Below are 24,807 nucleotides of genomic sequence, written 5' to 3'. Positions count from 1 at the left end.
AGCAGGAAGTTGAAGGCATCCTTAAATCTCTTCTACAAGGGAGCATTCTGGGTGCTGGGCACCTAGCGGCTGGGTACTCACTTACTCACTCATTTCTTTATTCGACAAATATTGAAAGTCAGACATTGTCCTAGGTGCTGAGGCCGCAAAGGTAATAAGATACCGTTACCTATGCAATATGCTTGTTAGGTGTCCAATACAACATGAAATGATTTACAAATTACAGGAGTGATAATCCAACCATCTCAGTTAACAATTACGTTTTGCGCTGTCTTCTACTCCCGCCCTCATAAATCAAGGTAATTACTTGGCAATCTGGTGAGGCCGTGTAAGGCGGAAGAACTGTTCATGTCTTCTGTCAAACGGTGAACAGGGAGGAGGGGGGAGGGTAAATCACCCTGCCTCCATCTGTGCCCACTCAGCTCTAAATCTCCAGGAAAAATGTGCTCAAGGTGGCCAAAGAGAAATCCTCCCAACTGTATGTGTAAAGGCAGGGAAGGGGTGGCTGTGGTAAGTGTGTAAGCCTATCTGAAACTTTGGGTTGATCTTTTCTGTTCGAGAGAGTGTGTGTGCACTTCTAATGGATTTAAAAGGTTACTGCGCCTCCGCTGAGTGTACACACAGCAGGCAGAGCAGGGCTCGGAAGGTCTGACTGTGACATGCGCTGCACATTATAAAGACACCCTGTGAAATGGAAAACACCGCAGTCTGCTGGGGCTTAAGTGCAATTCTGATAGCTTACCGACCTTTAATGCAACCACGTCCAACATGCTACAATTTTAAAATGGGTTATTGCCAGAAGAGAGACTCGAAGAGAGGATGGATGAATAGTTTAAATGACTCTTAAAACTGAAAATGAACAAAATGTATACGTGTAGCCAGTGTGTTGCAGTGGTCAGGAGCGTGGCCTCTAAAGCAAGTCCGCCTGGGCTGGGACCCCAACTCCACAACTTACTAGCTGTGTGAACTTGGACAAGTCACTGAGAATGGAGATAATGACAGTATTTGTTTCAAAAGTGTTATTGTGAGTGTTAACTGAGTAACCACTTATAAAACATTTAGAACAGTTCCTGGCAATAATTAGCACCATATGTGTTTATTAAAATAGAAAATAATTTTTTAGACTTCATCTTTTTAAGAGAAGAAAAATGGGGCATATAGACCCATCACTAACCCCGCCCAGTACAGGACCCTCTATCCTCATTATCAGGAGCCAACTCCAAACTCCCAACCGTCTCCGAAGTAGCCAAGAGGAACTGCCAGAAAGGAAGAAGGGTGACTTTTGTTGTATACAGTAAATTTTTATACTTACTACTCTCTGAAATGGAAGAAAAACATCCAAAGGGGAAGAAAAGAATCCTTCCCCAATGATACCTGAATAAACCTGAATAAATGAAAGCTCTGTAGGAAAAGAAGCCTCCGGGTAGGGCCGCAGGAACGCTGTACCATTAATGAGTATCACGTGCAGGCCTGTGGGGAGGGCAATCCCCCAGTCGGCCCTCTTCATGCCTTGTTTCCTCCTTTATGTGCAATTTCATCTTTCTGGGGCCTATATAAATCTCTCTCTGCCTGTATTATCTTCCCATTATGAGTGAGCGGCCATAATGACAGCCACCTGTTTTAATGACAGCGCCAGGATGGCATCATTTTCAGCAGAGTGTTGTTAATCTCAGTAACCTTTCCCTCCAGGAATGGCAACCCCATCCTCGTGCAGTTATAAGCCATTTCCAGAGCACCTGTTCCCCCTCTCATTTTCAAAGGTAAATTCCTCCCAAAGGGGCCCCCTGCTCACAACCCAATCCCCTGCTACGCTGTCTGTATAAATCTTGCACTTTTGGTCGCTACGGTTTTCTCAGTCAAACCAGCAGGGGGAAAGGTGGGAAGATGGAAACATATTGTTTGAGAGTGCACATTGACATACTGTAATAGCCCCGTCAGAAATTTGTCAACATAGTTAACTGCCACTTTCCTGGGCTTCTATCCTGGACCAGCTGCTGATGCTGCTGACGGTCCCTTGCTGTTGCCAACTCCCGGACATCAAGTATGAAGCATCCACAGCTCCGTACGGTTTAATGCCAGTGACTGCCATCAACACCACTGGCCACTCAGATACACACCAAAGTTCCCAGAGATCTTGCCACCTCCCATTAGCTCGAGAGACATTCCCAGGCGTACCAACGCTCCTGCGTCCACTAGGCGCAGATTCCACCACTGTTGAAACTGTTCTAGTGAGCCCAGCTATGTCTAGCCCAGGTGGCTCTCAGTTTACCCAAGGCACTCAAGGCTAAGAAGTGCACACCTCAGTGTCTGCTCTACCATCTTATCTAGGTCCCAGACCACATGTCATTCTCCTTTCAAAACTTAACCAACTCCTCCTTCAGCCCCAGGTAAGAGTCCAGCCCTCACAGGTGCCCATCGGATGGTAGTACCTGCTTCTTCACCCCCAAGAGCAGACATGTGGGGCCTGCCCTGAGCCTGGCCTGGGCTTGAACTCTGGTTTCTTCTTAGCCAGGGTGGGACAATTTTCGATTACTTGGCCCTATGATTTCTTTCTTCCTCACTGTCAAGGTATTAATCCACATGATAATAAACAACTGAGAGTTTGTCTTAGAACATAGCATTTGATTGCATCAAAAATAACTTTCCATCAGATAGTAGTTTGGAATCATATCTACATAAGCAGCCTCTACTGTGACCCCCAGTGGTCCTCGCACACCTCCCACTCATTTGCTTGTTTCATCCTTCCTCTGAGTATGGGCTCACCCTCGTGACTCATTTATAACAAAGAGAACATAGTAACAGTGGCAGGATGTCACTTACAGCGTTTGATTACAAAGAGACTGTGGCTGCCATCTTGCTGGGCCTGTCTTATTCTTACTCTTGACGGCTACAATGGAAGCCAGCTTCCCTGTGGACAGGCCCACATGGCAAGGGAGCAGGGGAGGCCCCAGTCCACAGAAAACCAGGAGCTGAAGCCCTCAGTCCAACGGTCTGTGGGAACTGAATCCTTCCAAACACCATGTGTAGGCACCTGAGAGCGGATCCTTCCCCAGCTGAGGCTTTGTGTGAGATTGCAGCCTAAAGCTTGATTGCAGCTTTGTGAGAAACCTAGGAGAACTGGGCTTTGGCAAAGCCATACCCAGATTCCTGAGCCAGAAATATTGAGATAACATAGGTTTGTTGCTTTAAGCTGCTAAATTTGGGGGTAATCTGTCACACAAAAACAGGATCAAGAGTAGGGAAAAACATATTCAAGACAATTTTTATTTCTGAGCCCTAAATCAAAATGGAAAAAGCGAAATACACAGCTGAGATTCAAACAGGAGGACAAATGTGGTGTTTGTGAGGGTCATTTGACTTCTGACTTCCAAGATTAACTATTAAGACAAAAATAACACCCATATTCTTCAATTCCCACCATCCCGACAGAATAAATGGTTAGTTGTCACTTGCTTGTTGTCACTTGCTTCTTTTATGTGGCTGTTCTGGGCAGAGAGAAGGGGAGCCCTGCATCCAAGTGCAGTGTTAGCCTTAATGAATTCCCCAAATATCCTTTTTTTTTCCTGGGGTAAATTTACTTTATAACTACCACTATGGCCAACGAAAAATTAAATCAATAAATCAGCATGAGGAAATTGTCAGGAGGAGCTAGAAGTCCCGCTAAAGAAAGCAAGTGTTTCTGGATCCGTTCCCACGTCACTCTGTGACGGGCCTGCCCCTCGGTGCCAGGGCCACGGCAGGCCTGGGAGAGAGACAGCATTAGGCTCTGGGCTCCGGGCTGGCCCTGCAGCACTTGTCTCCACTCCTCCAGGAAAAAAGAAAGTAATCATTGCCAAGCTCTTTCTGTTCATGTTTCTGGCAAGGAATAGATACTTCTAACTTGTTAACCCTTTGCTGATGCTGCCAAATGCTGCAAGCTTGATGCCGTTTTCTTCAGGTGCTCCTCTTGTGTGATTTCTCCAGAACATCACTCAGGCCCCAGAAGAGGGGACAAAAGACCACCCTGATGGTAAGTTACAAAGTTAACACAGTTGTTGGCGGACCAGACACCAATACTGGCTTTCCCAGTTCTATGTGAATCATGCACTCCCCGCCCCTCCATTTTCTCTCCTTCCCTTCTTTCCTTCACTCACTGAATAAATACTTACTAAGCATTTGCTAGGTACCAGGAATACAACAGGCACTGGGAATGCAATGTGATCGCACTGATGAGATAGGTACTGTCCATGCCTTGCTTTTACACCCTGAGTTTGCTCTGAAGGTCACCTGCAGCTCCTTCCCTAGAAGTCTATGGATTCCTGCCTTTTTTTTTTTTTCAGCCTTTCACAGAGGTCTTCCTCTAGCCCTTGGAGTGACTGGCCTGAGCATAGGGAAGACCGAGTGCTTCAGAACAAAGGGGCCTGGAGCAATGTCAACCACAGAAGGGTAAGACATTATCACAGTTATTCCAGCTTGCTTACCCCTCAGTGGAACAGGGTCCCAGGGGGCTTCAGTCCCTGCTGCCCAGGCAGTAAACTACTCACAAACATGTATTCCCTGCGTCACTTCCTTGCACTCTGATCCTTGTCTCAAGGTCTGCTCTGGGGGAAACTCACCAAACCTACAAACTCATTGGGGACATACAGAAACGTAACTCCTAATTATGACAAAACTCTTATTTTTTCCAAGTAAGAAAATAGCAGAATGTGATCATTCAAGTTGAGAATCCTCTAAACCTAAGTTGCCTGGCATGTTTGCAGTGGCATTTGGACACATCCCTAAGAGTCACAAAAATCCATAAAGCATTCATTCAAATGAAATTTGAAAAATGCAGAAAACATAGGCATATCCTCTGAAAGAAGTATCATACCATGGCTTAAATATAATGCACTAACATTTTTCACTCTCTAAATTTAAAGATAATCCTTTGGTATTTGGGTCTTTGAACTGGCTGTACTGTAGCCTTTTTTTAAATAATCTAAATAACATTTCCTATTCTGCAAAACAATATAATACCTTGAATCAAATGAATTTTACTTGGTAAAGTTTACTTGAATGGTATTTTTCATCAACATCACAAGCCTATTAGAAAACAAAAAACAGCTGGCTTTTCACTAAAGTGACTATTTTTCATTACTGAATTCTGCATAATCAATGTTACCTGCCTCTCTATTTCTCTTGAGTCATTCCAAATTAGATTACAATATCCAAGACACCCAAGTTTACATTAGTACAGGGGAGAGGAGGAGATAAATAGGAATTGAGGTGAAAGGGGAAAAGTACTTTTGCTTCAAAAACACTTTTCAGTTTCATACAGAATAAGTAAAAGATAATTTTAACATCCATGCAGTCCATAGATGTCAGTTTCCATGAACCGCCTTATAGCCTGTGAATTGACTACAGTTCTGAAGCTGATTCCTGAATATGAATATACACATATATTCATATGGCCAGACCACCTAGACGTATACTGTCTGTCTCCAGTCACAGGTACAGAATGAGAACACCTGGGAACTCAATTAGTTAACATCAATAAGACTCCATAGATGTAAAATAAAACTTTCTAACAGCCAAACTCTGCTTTAATGATAACTACTCATTGTAAACTCAGAATTGAAAGTCAAAGCTTGACTGATATTGTATTCTAACCTCGTATGAACTCAATAACATAATATTGCCTTTATGCAATTCTTCCAAATCCACAGACTTCTTCAACAGGTTTATTGTTGAAGCTCAGAGTTTGAAAAGAAATTACTCTTGCAGTGGCTGTCTCCAAAATGCTTTGTAGCATCTTCTCAAAAGGTAAATAGTAACAAGTCAACCAGAGATGTAAGGTAAAATAATATAAATAAAAGCACCATATTTCTAAAGATATGGATGTAGAGTGTGGAAAGTAAATGTCTTTCAAACGAAATGCGGTGGTTCCACACTTCCTTTCTTGCTCACAGGGTGGCCCAAAGACCAGAATTCTCAGGACTCCTATGGGAGCTGTTAGAAATGGAGACTTTCAACCCTGAAGAAAGAAGCTGAAGAAGATATAAATAAGTGAAAGCACACACCATGTTCATGGATAGGAAGAATTAACATCATTAAAATGTCCATACTACCCAAAGCAATCTATAGATTCAAGATACCAATAGTGTATTTAATAGAACAAATATTCAAAAAAATTATATGTCACCACAAAAGACCCTGAATGGCTGGAGCAATCTTGCAAAAGAATAACAAAGTTGGAGGAATCACACTATATGATATCAAACTATACTACAAGGCCACAGTAATCTAAACAGCATGACACTGGCATAAAAACAGACATACAGATCATTGGAACAGAATAGAGAGCCCAGAAATAAACCCACACCCTTATAGTCAATTGATATTGGACAAAGAAGGCAGAAATATATATATATATACCTCATATATATATATATATATATATATATATATATAATGGGGTAAAGATAGTCTATTCAATAAATGGTGTTGGGAAAATTCAACAGCTACATGCAAAAAAATGAAACCAGATCACCTTCTTATACTATACACAAGAATAAACTCAAAATAGATTAAAGACTTAAACGTTAGACTAAAACCCATAAAAATCCTTGAAGAAAACAGAGGCAGTAAGATCATGGACATTTCTTATAGCAATATCTTTTCTGACCTAACTCCTTGAGCAAGGGAAACAAAAGAAAAAATGACCACATGGGACCACATCAAACTAAAAAGTTTTGCACAGCAAAGGAAATCATCAACAAAATGAAATGACAACCCACTAAATAGGAGAACATATTCACTAATGATACATTTGATGAGGGGTTAACATCCAAATTTTACAAAGAATATATAAAAGAGAACACACAAACCGCCCTCCTCCCACCCCCACAAACAATCCAATTAAAAATGGGCAAAGGACCTGAATAGACACTTCTCCAAGGAGGACAGACAGAGGGCTAATAAACATGAAAAGATGCTTAAGGGCACTAATTATCAGAGAAATGCAAATTAAAACCACAATAAGATATTGCTTCATACCTGTCAGAATGGCATCATCAATAAATCAACAAACAAGAAGAGTTGGTGAGGATGCGGACAAAAGGGAACCTTTGTGCACTGCTGATGGGAATGCAGACTGGTGCAGCCACTATGGAAAGCAGTATGGAGATACATCAAAAAATTAAAAATGGCCCTGGATGGTGTAGCTCAGTCGGTTGAGTACAGGCCTGAGAATCACACGATCACAGTTCGATTCACGGTCAGGGCACATGCCTGGGTTGCAGGCCAGTTCCCAGCAGGGGACGCATGAGAAGCAACCACACATTGATAGTTCTTTCCCTCTCTTCTTCCCTTCCCTTCTAAAGATAAATAAATAAAATCTTTTAAAAAATTAAAAGTGGAACTGCCTTATGACCCAGAAATTCCAGTTCTGGGAATTTATCCAAAAACCCCAAAACACTAATTCAAAAGAATATGTGTACCACTGTGTTCACTGTAGTGTTATTTACAATAGCCAAGATTTAGCAGCAGTCTGTCCATTAGTAGATGAGTGGATAAAAAAGCTGTGGTACATTTACACAATGGAATACTACTCAGCTGTATAAAAGAGGGAAATATTACCCTTTGTGAAAGCATGGGTGGACCTGAAGAGCAATATGCCAAGTAAAATAAGCCAGTTACCGAAAGACAAGTACCATGTGATTTCACTCATATATGGAATGTAATGAACAAGCAAAATAGAAATATACTCATAGAGAGAGAACAGGCCAACAGCTGTCAGGGTAGGGGAAGATTGGGGGTTGGGGGGTGGATAGATTGAGCAAAAAAGAGAATAAAGAGAAAGACCTCATGGACACAGACGACAGTGTGATGACTTCTGGGGGAGAGGGGTTTGGGGAGATGAAGGAGGGTGAAGGACAGTGAAGGTGGGATAAATGGTGATGGACGGAGACGTGACCTGGGTTGGTGAACACACTGTATGCAGTGTGCGGATGATATGCTGTGGAATTGTGTACCTGAGACCTTCATAATTTTGTTAACCAGTGTCACCCCAACAAATTCAATAAAAAGATAAAAAAGAGAATTTCGGGTTGCATCCCAGACCAATTGAATCAGAACTTGCATTTCAATAAAATCCTCCGGCAACTTCCATGCACATTAAGATTTGAGAAGCACTTTGTACACCATGATATAAGTAACACCAACACTAGTTTCAGCACTTTGCTTTCATTTAGCAGAACAAGGCTATGATGGAAATACAGAGGTTACCAAAGAAGGGGGGAAAGTTCAGATGCCAAAGGGAGTTAGAGGGGTTTCTGGTTCAATGGCCCCAAAATAGGCCCTAAAATAATAACTGAACTCCACCAACACCAAGCTTTCTTCAGCTTGTCCAGCAAAAGAAAATTGTGGGGTTATGAAGACTTGCTTTTGACTCTCTAATGCTCAGCCTGTTCATGTATGAAACAAGATGATACAAAATAAATTCCACCTAGCTCTAAAGTACTAAGATTCAACATAAAACAAACAAACAAAAAACCAATCTGGGTGCATTATCAGCAGGAGAATATTCACGTAAGAATAGTTAGTTGCACAATTCTCATGCAGATTACATTGTGTTCTTTGACAACTTTAATGTTAAAATGTAATTATTACTCCACTGAGAGTACCCATTTATTTTTTTATGAAAAGCATTTAAATATTGTATTAAATTATTTTTGTATTGAGTGAGAGTAACCATTTCTTTACCTTTGTTTCTTCTAAAGGCCTTTTTGCTTTTTTCTACTTTACCAATATCAGCTACAATGCACATGCTCATCAGAAGAGGTAGTGACTCCAGTGAGAGCAGAAGGGGAAGAGACAAGTGAAGATTCTGAGAAATCTTTGCAGAGCTGCTGGTTATGAGAAGTCAAGACAAGTACTCTGATTCCACCTTGTTCTTTGGTCCTGAGTTGCTTTCACAGGCTCTCACTTTCCAACTCCTAGGTACTATTTTCCTTTTCTCTGGCTAGAAAGAGGAGTATAACTTTTTCACCCTCACAAGCATGTTTGTATGGTTGTCTGGGTGTCCCTGCACATCAACAAAATTTAAGGTCTATGTGGCCCAACAACCCCTATGCTAATATATTATATAAGCTACCAGGTGCTGCTTTATGATCTATTTTCCCTTAACTGTTACATGTAAAGTTGTTCCAAAGCATCCCCCAAATAATCAGTACTCTTTTATAGAAAAGTTTAATTTATAATATTCAAGCAATATTATAAATATAATATTTATTTAATATTTATATTTTTATAAATATAATATTTAATTAATATTTTTGTAAGCTACAATATAGCTTACAAAATGTTGCATTCAACTTGGGTTTCAATTTACCCTGGTATTAAAGGGAGACTCTTGCATCATGGAAGTTGAACTTGGATAGGTCTTTCTCAACTGAACACTGTCAGCTGCCAGAGCTGCAGGCAAGAACCCAAAAGACACGAAACTTCTGACATGATGGAATTAGCCAAGAAGCACCAGGCCAAGATGAGAAAGGCCAAATGAGAGCAGGCAGCAAGCACAATTCTGCTGCCAGCGGAACTCTGCTAACAGTGTCGTGCACCAAATTTTCATAGTGAAAGTCAGGAACAAGATGGCAATTGAAGTGAGCGTTTAAAAGGGAAGTAAGTCACCCCAGAGAACTCCTCCTTTATTATTCTCCCGAGAAATTTCCAGAATGAACTAGGTGCCATCGGTCTATTGCACTTATTTCTGCTTCAACATTATTTGTCCTCAAGGACTCCCTTCCAAATTTGCATCCAGCTTAATATGGCAAAGGATGCCACCGTGAAAGACAATTGCAAGACCTGTTTGTGTGGACAAAAGGACTTCAACAAAACCTCCACGCAGACTTCCAAAACACTTTTGACTCAGACAGTCAAACCTTTGGTTCCATGTCCACAAAGCATTCCTCACTCCCAGCAGAAATGTTCATTTTAATAGCTGGCCTTTATCTCCAACTCAATATAAAACATCCCTCTTTCCAGCCACATTTCCCAGCAAGCTCTTCCTCCAGACCACCCTGATTGGTGGCAGCATTACTGCGACATTCCCAAACTGGAAACTCGATGATTATTTGGACTGCTTTCTCCTTCATCACCTAAGTTTTATTGATTTGTTTTTCCCACTACTTTCTCTAATCAGCCAGTGCCTTTTTCTTTCTACGACAACCAGGCTACTTCAAGCATTCATTTTCCTCATTTACACTATTTAGAAAAATTCTTATCCCTCAGGTATTCATCCATGTGTTGTATATTTGAGCACCTACTCTGTGCTGTAGGCACTGTGCTAGGTGTTGAGGATAAAAAAGTGAGCGGAATGGACTTGGCCCTAGTCCTCAGGATGTTTCTGGGCTGGAGGGCTCTTCTCTTCCCATTGCAATGCATTCTGCAGGACACCATCTGATTAACCTTGCCAGCGCACTCTTTGAATCATACATGCATCCTGCTCCAATGCCTCCAATGGCCTCCTGGAAAGAAAACAAAGCAAACCAAAAGCAAAACTAGTATATCATTTTAAAGCTGCACTCTGGCTTCTACCAACTTCTCTAATCCCATATTTCATTATCCTCTTAACAAACCATCTGGCTGAAACCAGCTGGCTGAATTTCCATTTCAGGGCACTCCACATTGCTTGCTCTTTGCTTCGTTACTGCTGTTTCCTTTCCCAGAAGATCTATATCCTCCATTGTGATATTTTTCTAATTGCCATACAAAAAATGTTCTCTCTCTCCTGTGAACTCAAATATTTAGTCAATTTATATGGTACTTAATGTACTCAATAAAAATGTTTTCAGCGTATCATGTGACAGACCCTGTGTTTGCACTGGGATCCAGGGAAGAACATAGTTTTTCTTACTATACATCAGAGTTCCACTTCTAGAATCTTTTGGTTCTTAAACACAGGGATGGCTGTATCTTTTGTCTTCCAGGTTCTCAAAGATGCAACTAGTAATAAGGATGTTATTAATATCTACATATTCATTTTAAAATTTCATCATTTATTACGTCCATAAGCCTCTTCGTCATTCACTGAATATTTATATAAGTTGTGAGCTAGTCACATAAACCTATTTCACTAAAATACAATTTGGGAATTATTTCCTTTACTTTAGAAGAACAGCACTCTCTGTAACGAATTGTGAGACACCAGATGACAGGCTTATAGACACCAGCCCGAGATCCATGGATCAGAATCTGCTAAGGGAGGGGCTAACATGCTGCCCTGTGGCTGTAAACAGAATTTCCATTCACTCACTGGATAACCATGCTCCCAACCTGGATTTCTCTTTATAATCCCATCTGTAACTCAGCTCTACTCCTTACAGTTACACCCAGTAGTGAGTTAGGAATGAATAAGGATAAAAAAAAGTGAGCGGAATGGACTTGGCCCTAGTCCTCAGGATGTTTCTGGGCTGGAGGGCTCTTCTCTTCCCATTGCAATGCATTCTTAACCCATACAAGCAGTGGGTTAAGGATGAATAGTCAGGCTAAATGGTGAATTTATTTTCTCTGTTGGCTTGTGTCACTGCCTCATGTTTGGTTTTAGACACTGTTATGTGAGTTTAATGTTGCTTACTTTAAAAACGAAAACAACACAGGATGCTTGAGTGGTTTGGGCCCAAAAGGAAAACTGTATATTTGCCAGAAAGAGGGAAAAGGGATGTGCAGAAAAGAAATGGTTATAAAACCTAATCTGAAAAGAAAAGCTCACAAGGTTTAAAATTGAGCATGTATAAATGAGAATAAATTTTATTAATTTACACACTCTTGGCAGTGTGGTAACTGCAAACATCGATGGAGGCAAATGCTGACGACAACCAAACCACCGTGAATGGCAGGAGAGACTCTCCCACCCGCTGTTCTGTCAGAGCTCAGTGGACAACAGTTGGAAACCCTTCCGAGGGGCCAGAGAAGCTCCCATTCAGCGAGTGGCATTAAGCAAGTAAAAAGTAGCTGTATGTCACATACCATTTTATCCTGGCAGTGTCCCTTTAAATACAAAAAATAAATAAATGACTGGAAGTTATGACACAAAATTATTTACTGAAGAGGATGTGATGGCTCATAGGACATTCAAGCCAGGAACTCGCCTTCCTTCTGCCATTGGCTCTGATTTCTGCAGGATGTACACGTGTGCATGGTCATGTGTGCATGTGTGTGCATAGGTGCACATGTGCACGTGTGTGTTCTCTTTCATCCTCTCAAGAGGTGCTACTTTTACATAGCAAATAAGGAATTCTACTTGTAAAAGTTTATCTTCTGCTGAAAGCGTCTCCTGCCCCCTTACTCCAGAAGCTCTACAGCTGTGAATGCTTCCACAAACAGAGTGAATAAAGCCCCAACTCTCTACAGTGACGTGTTCAGGAAATGGCACATTTTATCTTAAAGGAGTTCAACTGCTACACAAAAGCTTTCAAGTGCAAATAATAAAATTCTCAAATTAGGATAAATGTGCTTTTAAGAACCTTTATTTTGATCATTTGTTTCAGGTAACACTTGTGGATAATATAGCATAGCTCTGGATTACTGAGCAGATAAGAAAAATCTTAAAAGAAAAAAATGAGGCCAGGCCTTTATTAAATTTTAAAGTATGCCTTTGCTATACTCTCACAAAGAGACAAACAGGGTATCAAAATCTCTGGAGATCACCAGTATAATTTCTTTATCATGTTCCATTTAAAATCTAATTATGTAGTCTACGACAAGAAGAATCTGAGCAGTTTAAATAGGTCATGCAGTGAGTAAGTTAACAATATTCTAAAGTTTTCCTTGTAAAGATGGTTCCTTTGATAGTCCGTTACACATCAGGACACTGTATTACAAAACAAGTGTAATTTAATTCAGCCACTATGGGCTCTTAAATGCATCTATAAAGAATTAAATGTTTTGATTTAGGTAATTTGGAGAGTTAATAAAAACTGTGTTCCTGATATAGCTGGCTATGATAGATGAGGAGTATTTGCACACATACTCTCTTTGGCTAATTGTTCTTTTCTCATATTATAGCAGGGGAAGTTTATATTCAATGTTTAGGTATTTTGTTTTTAATCAATAATCATTAATAGCAAAGCAAAAATCTGGTTGCTGAATAACTAATTTCTAAATTAGAGGCGTGTAATAACTAATTTCTAAATTAGAGGTGTGTTTAGCCTATGTTTTGATACGCCTTCATTCCCCACTTCAATTTCAACCAGTATATGACCTGAATTTCCCATAATAAAGATAACAAAAAAAGCACTGTTTTGAGCACTTTCATGTATCACTTTATTTCATTCTCAGAATTATTGGTCTTGTCTCATCCTCCATTCATAGCACAGAGAAACTGAGAAACTTACCAAGGTCTCAGAACTAATAAGTGGCCAAACGGGGACATGAAACACGCCGGATTTTGGCTCCAGAGCACATGTGCTAAACCACTTCACTAGGCTATTTCTTATCATGTAATAAGGTGTCTTGTCTTGGATATGGACACTGTCCAAGTGTTGATAGAAAATAATTAGCATAAAGCTGTCTTTGAATGAAGCACTATAATAGCTACCATGTATTAATTTGCTTATTGTTTGCCAGGCTCTGAGCTAAATATTTTATAAGGATTATCTTCTTATTATGACACTATAAGATGGGTATCACAATTTTTCCAAATTTACAAATGAAACATGGAAACTGAGATACTAACTAAATGGCTCAAGGTCACATGAATAAGAAATGGCCAACACAAGATTCAAGTGTCTGAGCCCAAAGCCCAGTGTCTTAACCTCTATGCTAAAATACACTCAACAACGATAGATCCAAACAGCCTATTAACAAGTTCAGGTTAACAAAGACACTGAAATAGAGAACATGCTGACAGTGACCAGAGGGGAGAGGGGACGGAATTTTAGGGGAAAAGAGGAAGGGTTTACAGGAATAAGTATAAAGGACACATGGACAAAAAAATAAGGCGGGTGGAAATGGGAGGGAGGTGGGGGAAACTGGGAGGTGGGCCGGGGTGAGAGTAAAAGACAGAAAACTGTACTTGAACAACAATTAAATAAATAAATAAGTAAATAAATAACAGATTCAGGTTAATACATTTTAGCCAATAAAATGATTTTTTTCTGGGTGCCAAGAATATAAAGCAGTGAGCAGAGGGAGAAGGGTGACAGAGGGCACAGATACTATATCTCATCTACCACTGGTTCTTCGGGACAAGGTTTCTTTAAAGCTCCCTCTCCTTTCCTGTTATCATTGAACGTTTGTGTGCACTGAACTGAGAGAAACCCCCCTCAGTTTCTCTGTGCTATGTATGGGGGAATTCATACGCTAAAGCCCTAACCCCTAATGTAATTGAAACTGGAGATGATTAGGTTTAGATGAGGTCATGTGGAGGTAGGGGGGTTCTCATGATGGGATTAGAGCCCTTAATAGAAGAAAGAGTCTGATAACTTTTCAAAGATCACTTGGGCTGCTATGTGGAAACTGCATTGCAACAGAGGAAATGAGAAACTAGTTGGGGGGTCATTTTAACAGTGCAGGTGGGACTTCATGATGGCTTAGAGAGAGAGGGGGAAAACAAATTAGAGATAAATTTTGTAGGCTTTGCTGATGGACCGTCTGCTAAATGTGAAAAAAAGGCAACATAAATAACTCTAGGTTTTTCATTTCAACAGTTGGGTGTGTGGTAGTAAAATGGGTATGGGTAGGATTCAGAAGTTCTTTTTGGTCGCATCGAGTTTTTGATTTTATATTTAAGTAGTGATGTTAAATTGACACCTGGGTATTCATATTTGAAGCTCAAAGAAGCTGGGGCTGGAGATATAAAAATGGGAATGATCTATATGCAGATGATGTTTAAAGCCATGGAACTAGATGAAATCTCTCTCCACATCCTCTCTACAAGAAAGAAATGAGCAAGAGGAACCTTGGCACCTCAACACGTAGAAAGAGGTGTCAAGTAAAAGAGGAAGAATAGTCAGGAAAGTTGAGAAAGGATGGCCAGTGAGAGGAAGAGAATGGGGAGAGCTTGGTGTCTTTGACCCTAAAGAGGCATTTCATGGAGAAGGAAGAAGTCCCTATTTTGAGTGGGAAGCCAAATAAGAGAACAGATAAATGGCCTTTGATTTTAGCTAGGTGGAGGTGGCTGTTAACCTTGACGAGGCCTGTATAGTAGAATAAAAAGGTTAGAAGCCTGAGTGGTATAGATTGAGGGGAAAAAAAGTATAAGAGTCCTGTGGCAGATATTATTCCTTGAGTATGTACAAGCCATTTTCCCCTACCCTGACACATACCTTCCTACTTGAAGGCAGAATATATCTCTCATTATAAAGTCTGGAAACATCAGAAGCCCAGTTTTCTAAGATCTTAGACATGGGCAACAAATTTTTCCTAAAATAAAGATACACGAGAAGAAATGCCCTTTTTCTCTAAATGTGGTCAGGTCTCCATGTGATGGCTGGAGCAGCTGCAACAAGATTGTGAACAGGATGCATACCATACCCAACATGCCGAGAATGGCAGGGGAGAAAAAGGAATGTACCAGAGCACTGGATTAATGCTGGGTCTTCTCCAACCCTTTGAACTATAGCCACAAACTCAATTTACATTTTTCTGGCCTGACATAGATACAGTACCTTTTAGATGGAGTCAACCTGAGAAAAATAATTAAAGAAATATATATTTAGAGCAAAGTTCATGCAAAAAAGAATTTAGTCACTGCCCAAGAGTGGAAGATGCACTGCATCAGTTTAGGATGCTGGGATCCAGGCAGGGCGGAAGAGAGAATACATCTCACCAACTGTGACTGTGGCCTCAGAGTCAGTATGCAATATGATATTTGGGCGCTAGAAGCAGAAAATTGGGTAGTGTACAGTTCGGAAACCAATCTCTTAGGCCAGAGGGTTTATTTTTTTTGTGTTAGCTAAGTAGTAAATCTAAGAGAGAGGGGCTCTGGGGATTGCGAGGTCTGGGGGTACCATGAGGTTCTATACAAAGAACTTCAACCCTTTTTTGCTTTCTCCAAATCCATTCTATTGATTTTTCCAGATTACCCTCCTTAAGGGATAGCTTTGAGCACTCCCCGGATGGCTCCTCAGACTGGGTGTAAACCCTTCACTTCAGCCAATCATCCCCCAAGCTCCTCTTCCTGCACCTGCACGCCAACCAACAAGATGGTACCATTTTTTTGTTTTTTACCCATATTCACTGCACACCTCCCCTGGGCATCAATGAAGACATTCCCTCTCTGTGCAGTGCACAGCCCCCTCCACTGCCATAGGCTTCAACCTGATCCATCTGCTCCAAAAGTTGATTCACAATGCTGTCCTTGCATCCTCCAAACAGAAGTGGCCCATCTTGTTGCCGAAATCCCTTAGTGCCTTTAGTTTAAGTACATGTGTTTCTACCTTTCTAATGGCATTAGGCACTTTCCACCCGGCACTATGACTGTCTGTATCTACATTAGACCAAACTACTTAGGGGAAGAGATGATGCTCTGTTTGTTTTCTACCACAGAGCCTGCAATCATCCTTCACATATAGCTGGTGCTCAATGCACCTTAGTTGAATTAATAAATAAATGATAAATTTTATAAATATTGAACCAGACTTGGATCCCATGAAAGTTAAGGGAATTGTTCTTTCTTGGAATTATAAAAAAGACAGGAAACGTTCATAAATTCTAAATTACTTAGCAAGAAGTTGGCCTGGAAGTACCAACATTATTTTTATTTGTTTGTCTGTTTTTATTTTTTTTCCCTTATTTCTTCCACCCCAAGATCCTGGACACCACTTTCCTACTCTGTTTCTATGAGTTTGACTTATTTTTTATATTCTACACATAAGTGATACCGTGCATCCATGCAGTATTTGTCTTTTTCTGTCTGGCTTATTTCACTTAGCATGATGTCCTCAAGGTCCAACCACGCTATCATGATGGCAGAATTCCTTCTTTCTTGTGGCTGAATAATACTCCATCGTATACAGATGCCACGTCTTCTGCATCCAGCCACCTGCTGACAGGCAGGTTGTTTCCGTATCTTGGCATTTGTGAGTAACGCTGCCACGATCAAGGGAGTGCAGGCATCTCTTCCATGTCCTGTTTTCATTTTCTTTGGATGAATACTAAGAAGTGGTAATGCTAAATCCTACAATAGTTCTATTTTTAATTTTTTGAGGAAGCTCCATACTGTTTTCCACAGTGGCTGCACCAATTCACATTCCACCAACAGGGCACAAGGGTTTCGTTCTTTCCACATCCTTGCCAACATTTGTTATCTCTTGTCTTTTTGATAATAGCCATTTTAACAGGTGTGAGGCTGTATCTCACCATGGTTTTCATTTGCATTTCCCTGGTAATTTGTGATGAATACCTTTTCACGTACCTGTTGGCCATCTGTATGTCTTCTTTGGAAAAACACCTCTTCAGGTTTTCTGACCACTTTTTAATCAGATTGTTTGCTTTTTTTTTGCTATCAAGTTGTATGAATTCTTTGTAATTTTGGATATTAACCCTTTATGAGATATATGATATGCAAATATCTTTCTCATCCATTAGGTTCCCTTTTAATTGTGTTGATGGTTTTCTTTGCTGTGTAGAGGTTTTTCAGCTTGATGTAGTCCCACTTGTCTACTTTTGCTTTTGTTGCCTTTGCTTACCAACACTTTTATCTTTTAATTTGTCAAAGGTCTTTCAGAGGTCAGAATTTCATATTGGAGACAATGAGGAATACGAGATCATGTTCGCTACTAAAGCCCTCCACAGGAGACAGAGTATCTAACTTACACTGCTCTAGAGCCATATTGGGTGAGTTGAGCTGGCAGAGCTTATTTTGATTCCTTTTGCTTCCGCCTTTTCCTTTTGCTGCTACCTGACCAATCACATCCATGACTGAGAAATATGGTCAATCAGGAAGTTCACTCTTGTCCTTCTACTACATAGAATCTGTTCAGATCAAATTTTGGAGGACAAAGTTCAATAGTTTAAGACAAAAACTGCATATGTTACGTTGCAATGCAATTAATGGATTTAGTTCTGATAGTCACACAAAGCAACTAGTTCCTATATTTTTGGTAGAGGGCTTCAAACAGTCATCCTATGATGTTCTAGTAGTGATATTCTAGGAATTGGGGGTTCCATTTCTTATATTGAGTACTTATGTTCCCTAACCCCCTCAAAAAAGGCAGAGAAAAAGAGATCAAGTTACTAGATTAAAATACAAGAAAAAAATGTCTGAGTTTTTCCTTCATAACTTTACTTTAATCTTTGGCTCCTGCCTCCTCTGTTTAATGCTAAAACCTAGTAAAAGATGACATCTGATTTATATACTTAATTATTTTAAGCTTTATTTGCCAATACTTCACGTTCTTCAAAGATTATCCCTACTCCTCAGTGTTGTGCTTTAAGAACCAGCCTGTGGATTTCTGTTGTAACACTTAAGCTACTTCCAGTAAAGTGTATTAAGCCACTTCATTTTCCATACTGTTCATTTTACATTGAGAAACAGCAGACTACATTAACAAGGAATTAAAATGTTCTCTCTTTTTTAAAAACAGCCACTAATAGTGCATGATTACATTAAAATCTCTCTGTTAACATAAACCTTGTTTATACCTTTACTCTGCTATCCAAAATAAAGATGTGTCTCTGTATAGGCATCATTTGCATTAAAAACCCAGCTTATAATAACTAATTTTGTGCCTGCATTCCATTAGAACAATTGGTATTGTACTATTATTTAATTAAAACACATCTATATAAACTAAACACTCCTCACCATTAAAGAACTTCTTGAAAAATATGTTTGTAATTGGGGAAAAAAACAAATTGCTCTGATTGCTAAAGGGTTCTTTGCTACAGCAAAACAGAAGGAGTTACATGTAAGATTAAAAATGATCACCTTCCCATGTCAAGAAATGGAACCATCCATCCCATTTCCACAATGCTTCCAGATAAAGAGGACAGCATGAGTAGTACCTGAAGCCAGTTTAAATATCTGTTTTAATCCCAACAACATCATTGATTTGAATATTTATAATATAATTACAATGCTTAGTGCATGTTGTTCATATAATCTAATTTTTCCTGCTGACACATTATTGCTAGGCTTTAATTTCAGCAATAGCAAGAACTCAGAAACACTTTAAGTTATCATTAGTAATGAAGAACAAACCTGCTGCTTATTCAGGTGCCTTGTGCACACAGCTCATTTCAGCTTCAAAGCATGTTTAACTAGCGGGACACCATCCACTGCTTCATGATTTGGACAGTTTCACAGAATATTATCAACCCGTGGCCAGCTACTTTATATTAATGCCATGTAAGGCAATTAAATTTGAAATAACTCCACCCTTGTGCAACATTTGTAAATGGCCCTTCAGAAAATTCCAAGACAGTCACAGCCAGTGAAAACCAAACCATTGTAAGATGCCACTGTCTTATATCCAGCCACCTGTATCACCCACTACTTAGCAGTTGCCTGAATTGCAATTTTTCGTTTTTTTTAGATGTCACAGCAGAAGCATGCTGCTATGGCTAAAAGGATAAAAACCCTCAAGTCACATTTCACTAACCATTAGCGGACAAACAAAACACCAAGTGCCTTGTGTTGAGTGGCACTGAGGTTTTCCAGGGCGCACTTGCACTTTCCCAGTGACAGGCTGAAGAAATTTGAGAAGAAAAAAAAGGCTGAAACCTGAATAACTGAATTCTACAAGAGTGTACAAGCAAACAAATGCTAGCAAAAGAAATATTCTGAATTCCGAACGCCAAGTGAAGTAGTTGTCATCAACAAATTATACGATTTCATGTTAATGTGAGGGAGGGTTACAAAGGCCCTTGGACATGTCCTACACCACCTGTGCACCTGTGCAGAAAGTCGGGAAGAGCACCTGAGGCTCCAGGCGAGGCTAATGGAGAAGTAACTGCCATTTCTCACACCCTGGTTGCCATGCTTTTAGGAGGGCTGAGAATTGCGGTTTGAATGGGATTGTTGTCATGTTTGTTTGCAACATGATACCACATCACAGTAACAAAAAGTCATGAAAAAATAAGTAGGCTCATTACTAAAATATCTCCCATCAAACTCAAGAAGAGAGAAAACTCTCCCAGGGTAATAAACCAGCTACAACAGAGGATCACTTGCAATGAATACAGGAAATGCCACTTGGTATTTACAACAATAAACACTGCTACTTAACAGAATTCAGGGTGCGTACCAGATTTTTCAGATAGCTGAGTAATTTTTATCTGCATCATACAGCTCCCTGTGGGCCTCATCTGAGGGTGGTCCACTCCTTAGCCATTTTAGAAACGTCTGAAAGTCATTCTTTATGAAAGTCCATTTCATTATTCAGGGATTAACTTCTTCACCACAAACATGGGTAGATACACAACTCTCTTTCTCCCTGAAAATGACGGGATGCCTAAACCTTCAGAGCGGACTTTGTCCATAGTGAAGGCACAATGACAAACGAGCAGAGGAGATATATACCCCAGAACTTTCATCTGCTCTAACCCTGCAAATGGGCACAGAGCCAAAACGTTTTTTTGGGATGTTATCCAAAGAATTAAGACATGGAGCAATTTAAATATTTGGATCACAGTAAACAGTTTTTTGGCAATATTAATCATGATGCTATAAGCAAAGATTTTCTTTACATAAAAAAGCAACCAAATGTGCTTATCTGCTATAACAGATGGTGACGATATGTATTCTTCTTATTCCCTAGTGCTATTCATTATCGTAGTCTGTTTGCACTTCATTTTCTTGTTCTTAAGGCTCCCTCGACTTCCATTTTCCAGTACTCTATACCCCATTCCTTCATTCACAAACGGTCATTGAGCACTTCCAAAGACTAGGGCACATGCCAGGTGCTATACGTGATGCCCAGCAAAGTACTGCCACTCCCTTTCTTTTTTTCTTCTAATAAATGGTAGCAATCATTTCTGATGGCTAGTTCTATATAATTTGAATCCTCTTTATCATATCTTACTTCGTAAAGTGACAAAATATCAACAAATATAAAATATATCAATTAATTTACATATTGATTTCTTTTTGCTGGTGAGATAATATTACTAATTATTTATTTCCATGATGATAACAAATACAATATATATGTCACCATAAAAACTAGAAGTTCTTTAGAAGAATCTCAGGATTCTTTCATAAATCTATAAATCCTTGAACACAGACACAATAATGGATATACTGAAGAAAAAGAAAACCAATTCCATGCATCTTTAGTTTGCAAATCCCATGAATATAATAAAAGAATAGCATGTTGATGATTTCTGTAAAGAATATTGCTCAACCATACATCCCCAGATAAAGGACAGAACTTCAAACATGGATAAGGATTTCTCTAAGCCACATGTGGGCATCAATCCCTATCATTTCTTATATCACTTCTATGTGACTCATACACAGTTTTTGCCTTTTACATAGTGAAATACGGGGTCTTAAAATCTGATGCAAGAAAGAGAAAATGAAGTCCTTTCTGAAAGCTTACAGCACTTTTTTCTGGGTACATCAGGAGTCATGCACAGAATAAGCAAAGCCTGTTTGCTTACCTTGGTAGACTTCCAGCTAACTCTGTGGTTGTCTCTCTGGAAGGGAAAAAGATAAGTATGATAAGCTTATTTTGTTAAGTTCTAAAAATGTGTTTAATAAAACCATAATATAATATGTCGAGGAATAATGGTATCATATATTCAATTCACAAAAGATACTGTGTATGCAACTGTTGATTTAACATTGTCTAATAACATTTTTGATTAATTCCCATAAACATTTCAATGGCTATTTTCAAAGGAAAATTTGTACACATGTGAAATACCTGTCTTTGCTTCCTGGCAGTAAGACTTAACTAAGTTTAAAACATTAAAATTTAAAAATGTACAACATACAGAAGGAAATAGGAAGAAAAAAATCCTAAACCACCAAAATATCTAAAATATTTTAGATATTCTCCACTTAAATAAAACATCATCTTCTCTTCCCAAGAGTCATTTAGGAATAAATTCTGTTGAAAACACGCCTTCACATGCCTCTGTCACCTGAGGTTTATGAAGGAATACATATTGCACAAAATCTAATTCCTTTACTAGCAAAGTACTGTTTTTCACTTCTTTGTTACCATGTCCCACCAGCTGGGATTATTGAAGGAGATGCTATGATAAGTCAAATGGTACAAAAGACAAGTCACTAGTTGAGTGACCAGACACAAATTTAAAAACTAAATTTTTCCTAATTGCAGTATCTTGTCCTTCCATCAGAGATGGGCTCTTGAAAATAATGAGAAGTGAGGAGGAGGAGATTGAAGATTGATGTTGAGATATTTTTAAAGTGCAGGCGGGCTTCCTGGTTGGACGGGGAGGTGGGCACGCCTGAAGAGAACACGGAAGCTCCATGCACCACGGCCCTCAGCATCTCTTCCCTCTGGCTGTTCCTGAGTTCTATTCTTTCTAATAAACCAGTGATCCGGTGTGCATCACAGTGACAGAGTGAAAGACAGTGAATTACTGCTTCAGAGGGATTAAGGCACACCCTTCACCTAGAGGCCTCTAGTCAAAACAGGAAGATAAAACTCAGATTTCAATTGGGAGAATACAACTTTTTAAAAAATTTATCTTTAGAGGGGAAGGGAAAGAGAGAAATATCAGTGTGTGGTTGCCTCTCATGTGTCTCCTGCCGGGAACTAGCCTGTAACCCAGGCATGTGCCCTGGCTGGGAATCAAACCACAATCCTTTGGTTCACAGGCCCGAGCTCAATCCACTGAGCTATACCAGCCAGGGCGGGAAAATACAATTTTTGATATGCTTTGGACACTTCTTCTTTGCAAGCAGTAGAGTCTTCAGAATGTTTGTTTCACTTTCTCAAGGAGATTTCCATTAAAAAGGCACAATCATCTGGTGGTGGTATCTATTTTCAAGTTCTGTGAGATCTAGATCTTGATTTGGAAGTTTCTGAGAAAATGTTCAGTGTCTGAATTAATAGCAGCATTACCAATGAAGGTCCTCTTGATGTCCTCCCTGGACATCCTTCTCAACCGCCCGACCCTGCACAGCTCTTCTCTGTGATCCGTTCCACCAGATGTCCTCAAAACTAGCAGGCCGAAATGAGAAATGGCTAATGATTTCCCACCACTTTTCTGCCCCCTCTCCAGTGATAGGCTGCTGTCAGCTTCTGCTTCCTGCCCCAGCCCCAGAATGGACTGAATATTTGCCCTCAAAAAGAAGTTCAGCACATGTCCTTTTGAATAAATATCAGGTTGACTTCTTGCTGTTTTTTTGTGTGTATGTGTATAACTGTGAGTGATATCACACTTGCAGTTGTTTCCTATGGTGCTTGGAAATATCTTAAAGGTACAACTGCTGTTGTATTTTTGAAAATTTTAAGTTGTCTTTTAATAGAGGGTGCTACTCTGAATGTGATGTTAAGTACAGAAAAAAATCAAAGAACGAGCTAGCATCTTGGTCTGAGGGCAGGATTTCAGAGACACACCTAGACATGGAGGGAGGCAGGGAGGGAGGGAGACGGAGCTGGAAAGAGAGAGGAAGATGCCAAAGGAGAGTGGAGAAGAGAGGAAGGAGGAACGTTTGGTTGTATATTGCATGGAGTTGAGGCCTTCTAGAAAAATTAAGACCCAAAATAAAGCTGACATTTACTTCTTGTAAAAACCTTTGCAGAAGAAAACAATAATGAAAGGACTGTTTCTTCTGGACAATAAAATGTGGAAGGAGCAGTCCTATTTATCATCTTTATAGTCAGAGTGGCAGAGTTTAGAAAGGAAATTTGCTCTTATCTAGGAATTAAGGCTTTGTCACTGGGCAGCTGAGAGTGAGGATTACTTTACTTTCCATGGAGAGCTCTCTCTAAATATTATTTGCAATTAAAAGGTTTACATTACTTTTCAATATTCAAATATAATTTTGAGTTGCACAGCAATCCATGTTTATTGTAGAAAATTTGGAAAATATAGAAAGACCTCCAAAAGAAAATAAAATAACCTAGAAGTATATAAACTACAAAGAATTTTAATGTATTTCCATTAAGTACTTGTTTCTATATAAGTAGAATCATACTGTGTACAGTTTTAAATTCTTTCTGTAACAATAAAATAAAAAATAATATTTGATGGCTGTATTATTTTTAAAAAGTGTAATTCTTAGGAACACTAGTGCAGCCACTTCTTTGGGTCATCGGATCACTTAAAAAATATAAACACCTTACCTACAAAACTATAACAATAAACCCATACATATACATACAAAATGTGATATGCAAATGTAGATGGTCTATAGACCTTTCAAAACAAATATGTCAGCCCTGATTTAGAAATCTCGGCTTTAAACTCGCATTGTCTTTACTCATCTTGTCAATTCAAATAAAGGACTTCTCCTCCATGAAGTGCCTGGGGCCCTCCTGGCCTCTAGAATCTTCTCCTACTTATTGTCGGTAACAGAAACATCCTGGTTCCCTGAGACTTGACCTGCCTTAAATAAATGAGTGATTCTAAGTTCAACTGCTATAGAGATGTTCTTTCCTAAACAACCATACAATATTATCTCTGTCTTTCAATGGTAGAGAAACTGGCTTTTGAGAGAAAGTTTTCATTGCTTCAGCAAAAACCACAGTTGAAAGCTTTGCCCACTACACAGACGAATGCTTCACATCTATTCATCTCTTCTAAGAATTCAGTGCCTGCGTAAGAAATTTCTCTTCCAAACGGAACCTGGAATTGTGGACACCCCAGCTGAGACGTACCCGTCCCTTTCATCTCCCTTTATGACATTTATCACAACAGAAATAT

At 39.6% G+C, this 24,807-nt stretch overlaps 1 protein-coding gene across 2 annotated transcripts in view; it reads right to left on the bottom strand.

The window, feature by feature from the left end:
* CELF2 (CUGBP Elav-like family member 2) overlaps positions 1-24,807 on the bottom strand; it is a 503,518-nt gene that overhangs the window by 369,120 nt on the left and 109,591 nt on the right. For both annotated transcript variants that reach the window (XM_053665830.1, XM_053665833.1), the window contains exon 2: positions 21,565-21,600. In XM_053665830.1, the coding sequence (XP_053521805.1) occupies positions 21,565-21,600 (36 nt within the window). The remainder of the gene's footprint in view (positions 1-21,564; positions 21,601-24,807) is intronic.

The sequence above is a fragment of the Artibeus jamaicensis genome, unplaced genomic scaffold, assembly GCF_021234435.1.
Source record: "Artibeus jamaicensis isolate MK-2021 breed Jamaican fruit bat unplaced genomic scaffold, CSHL_Jam_final contig_426, whole genome shotgun sequence".
NCBI classification, from domain to species: domain Eukaryota; kingdom Metazoa; phylum Chordata; class Mammalia; order Chiroptera; family Phyllostomidae; genus Artibeus; species Artibeus jamaicensis.
This window is presented reverse-complemented; position numbering and strand designations above follow the sequence as displayed.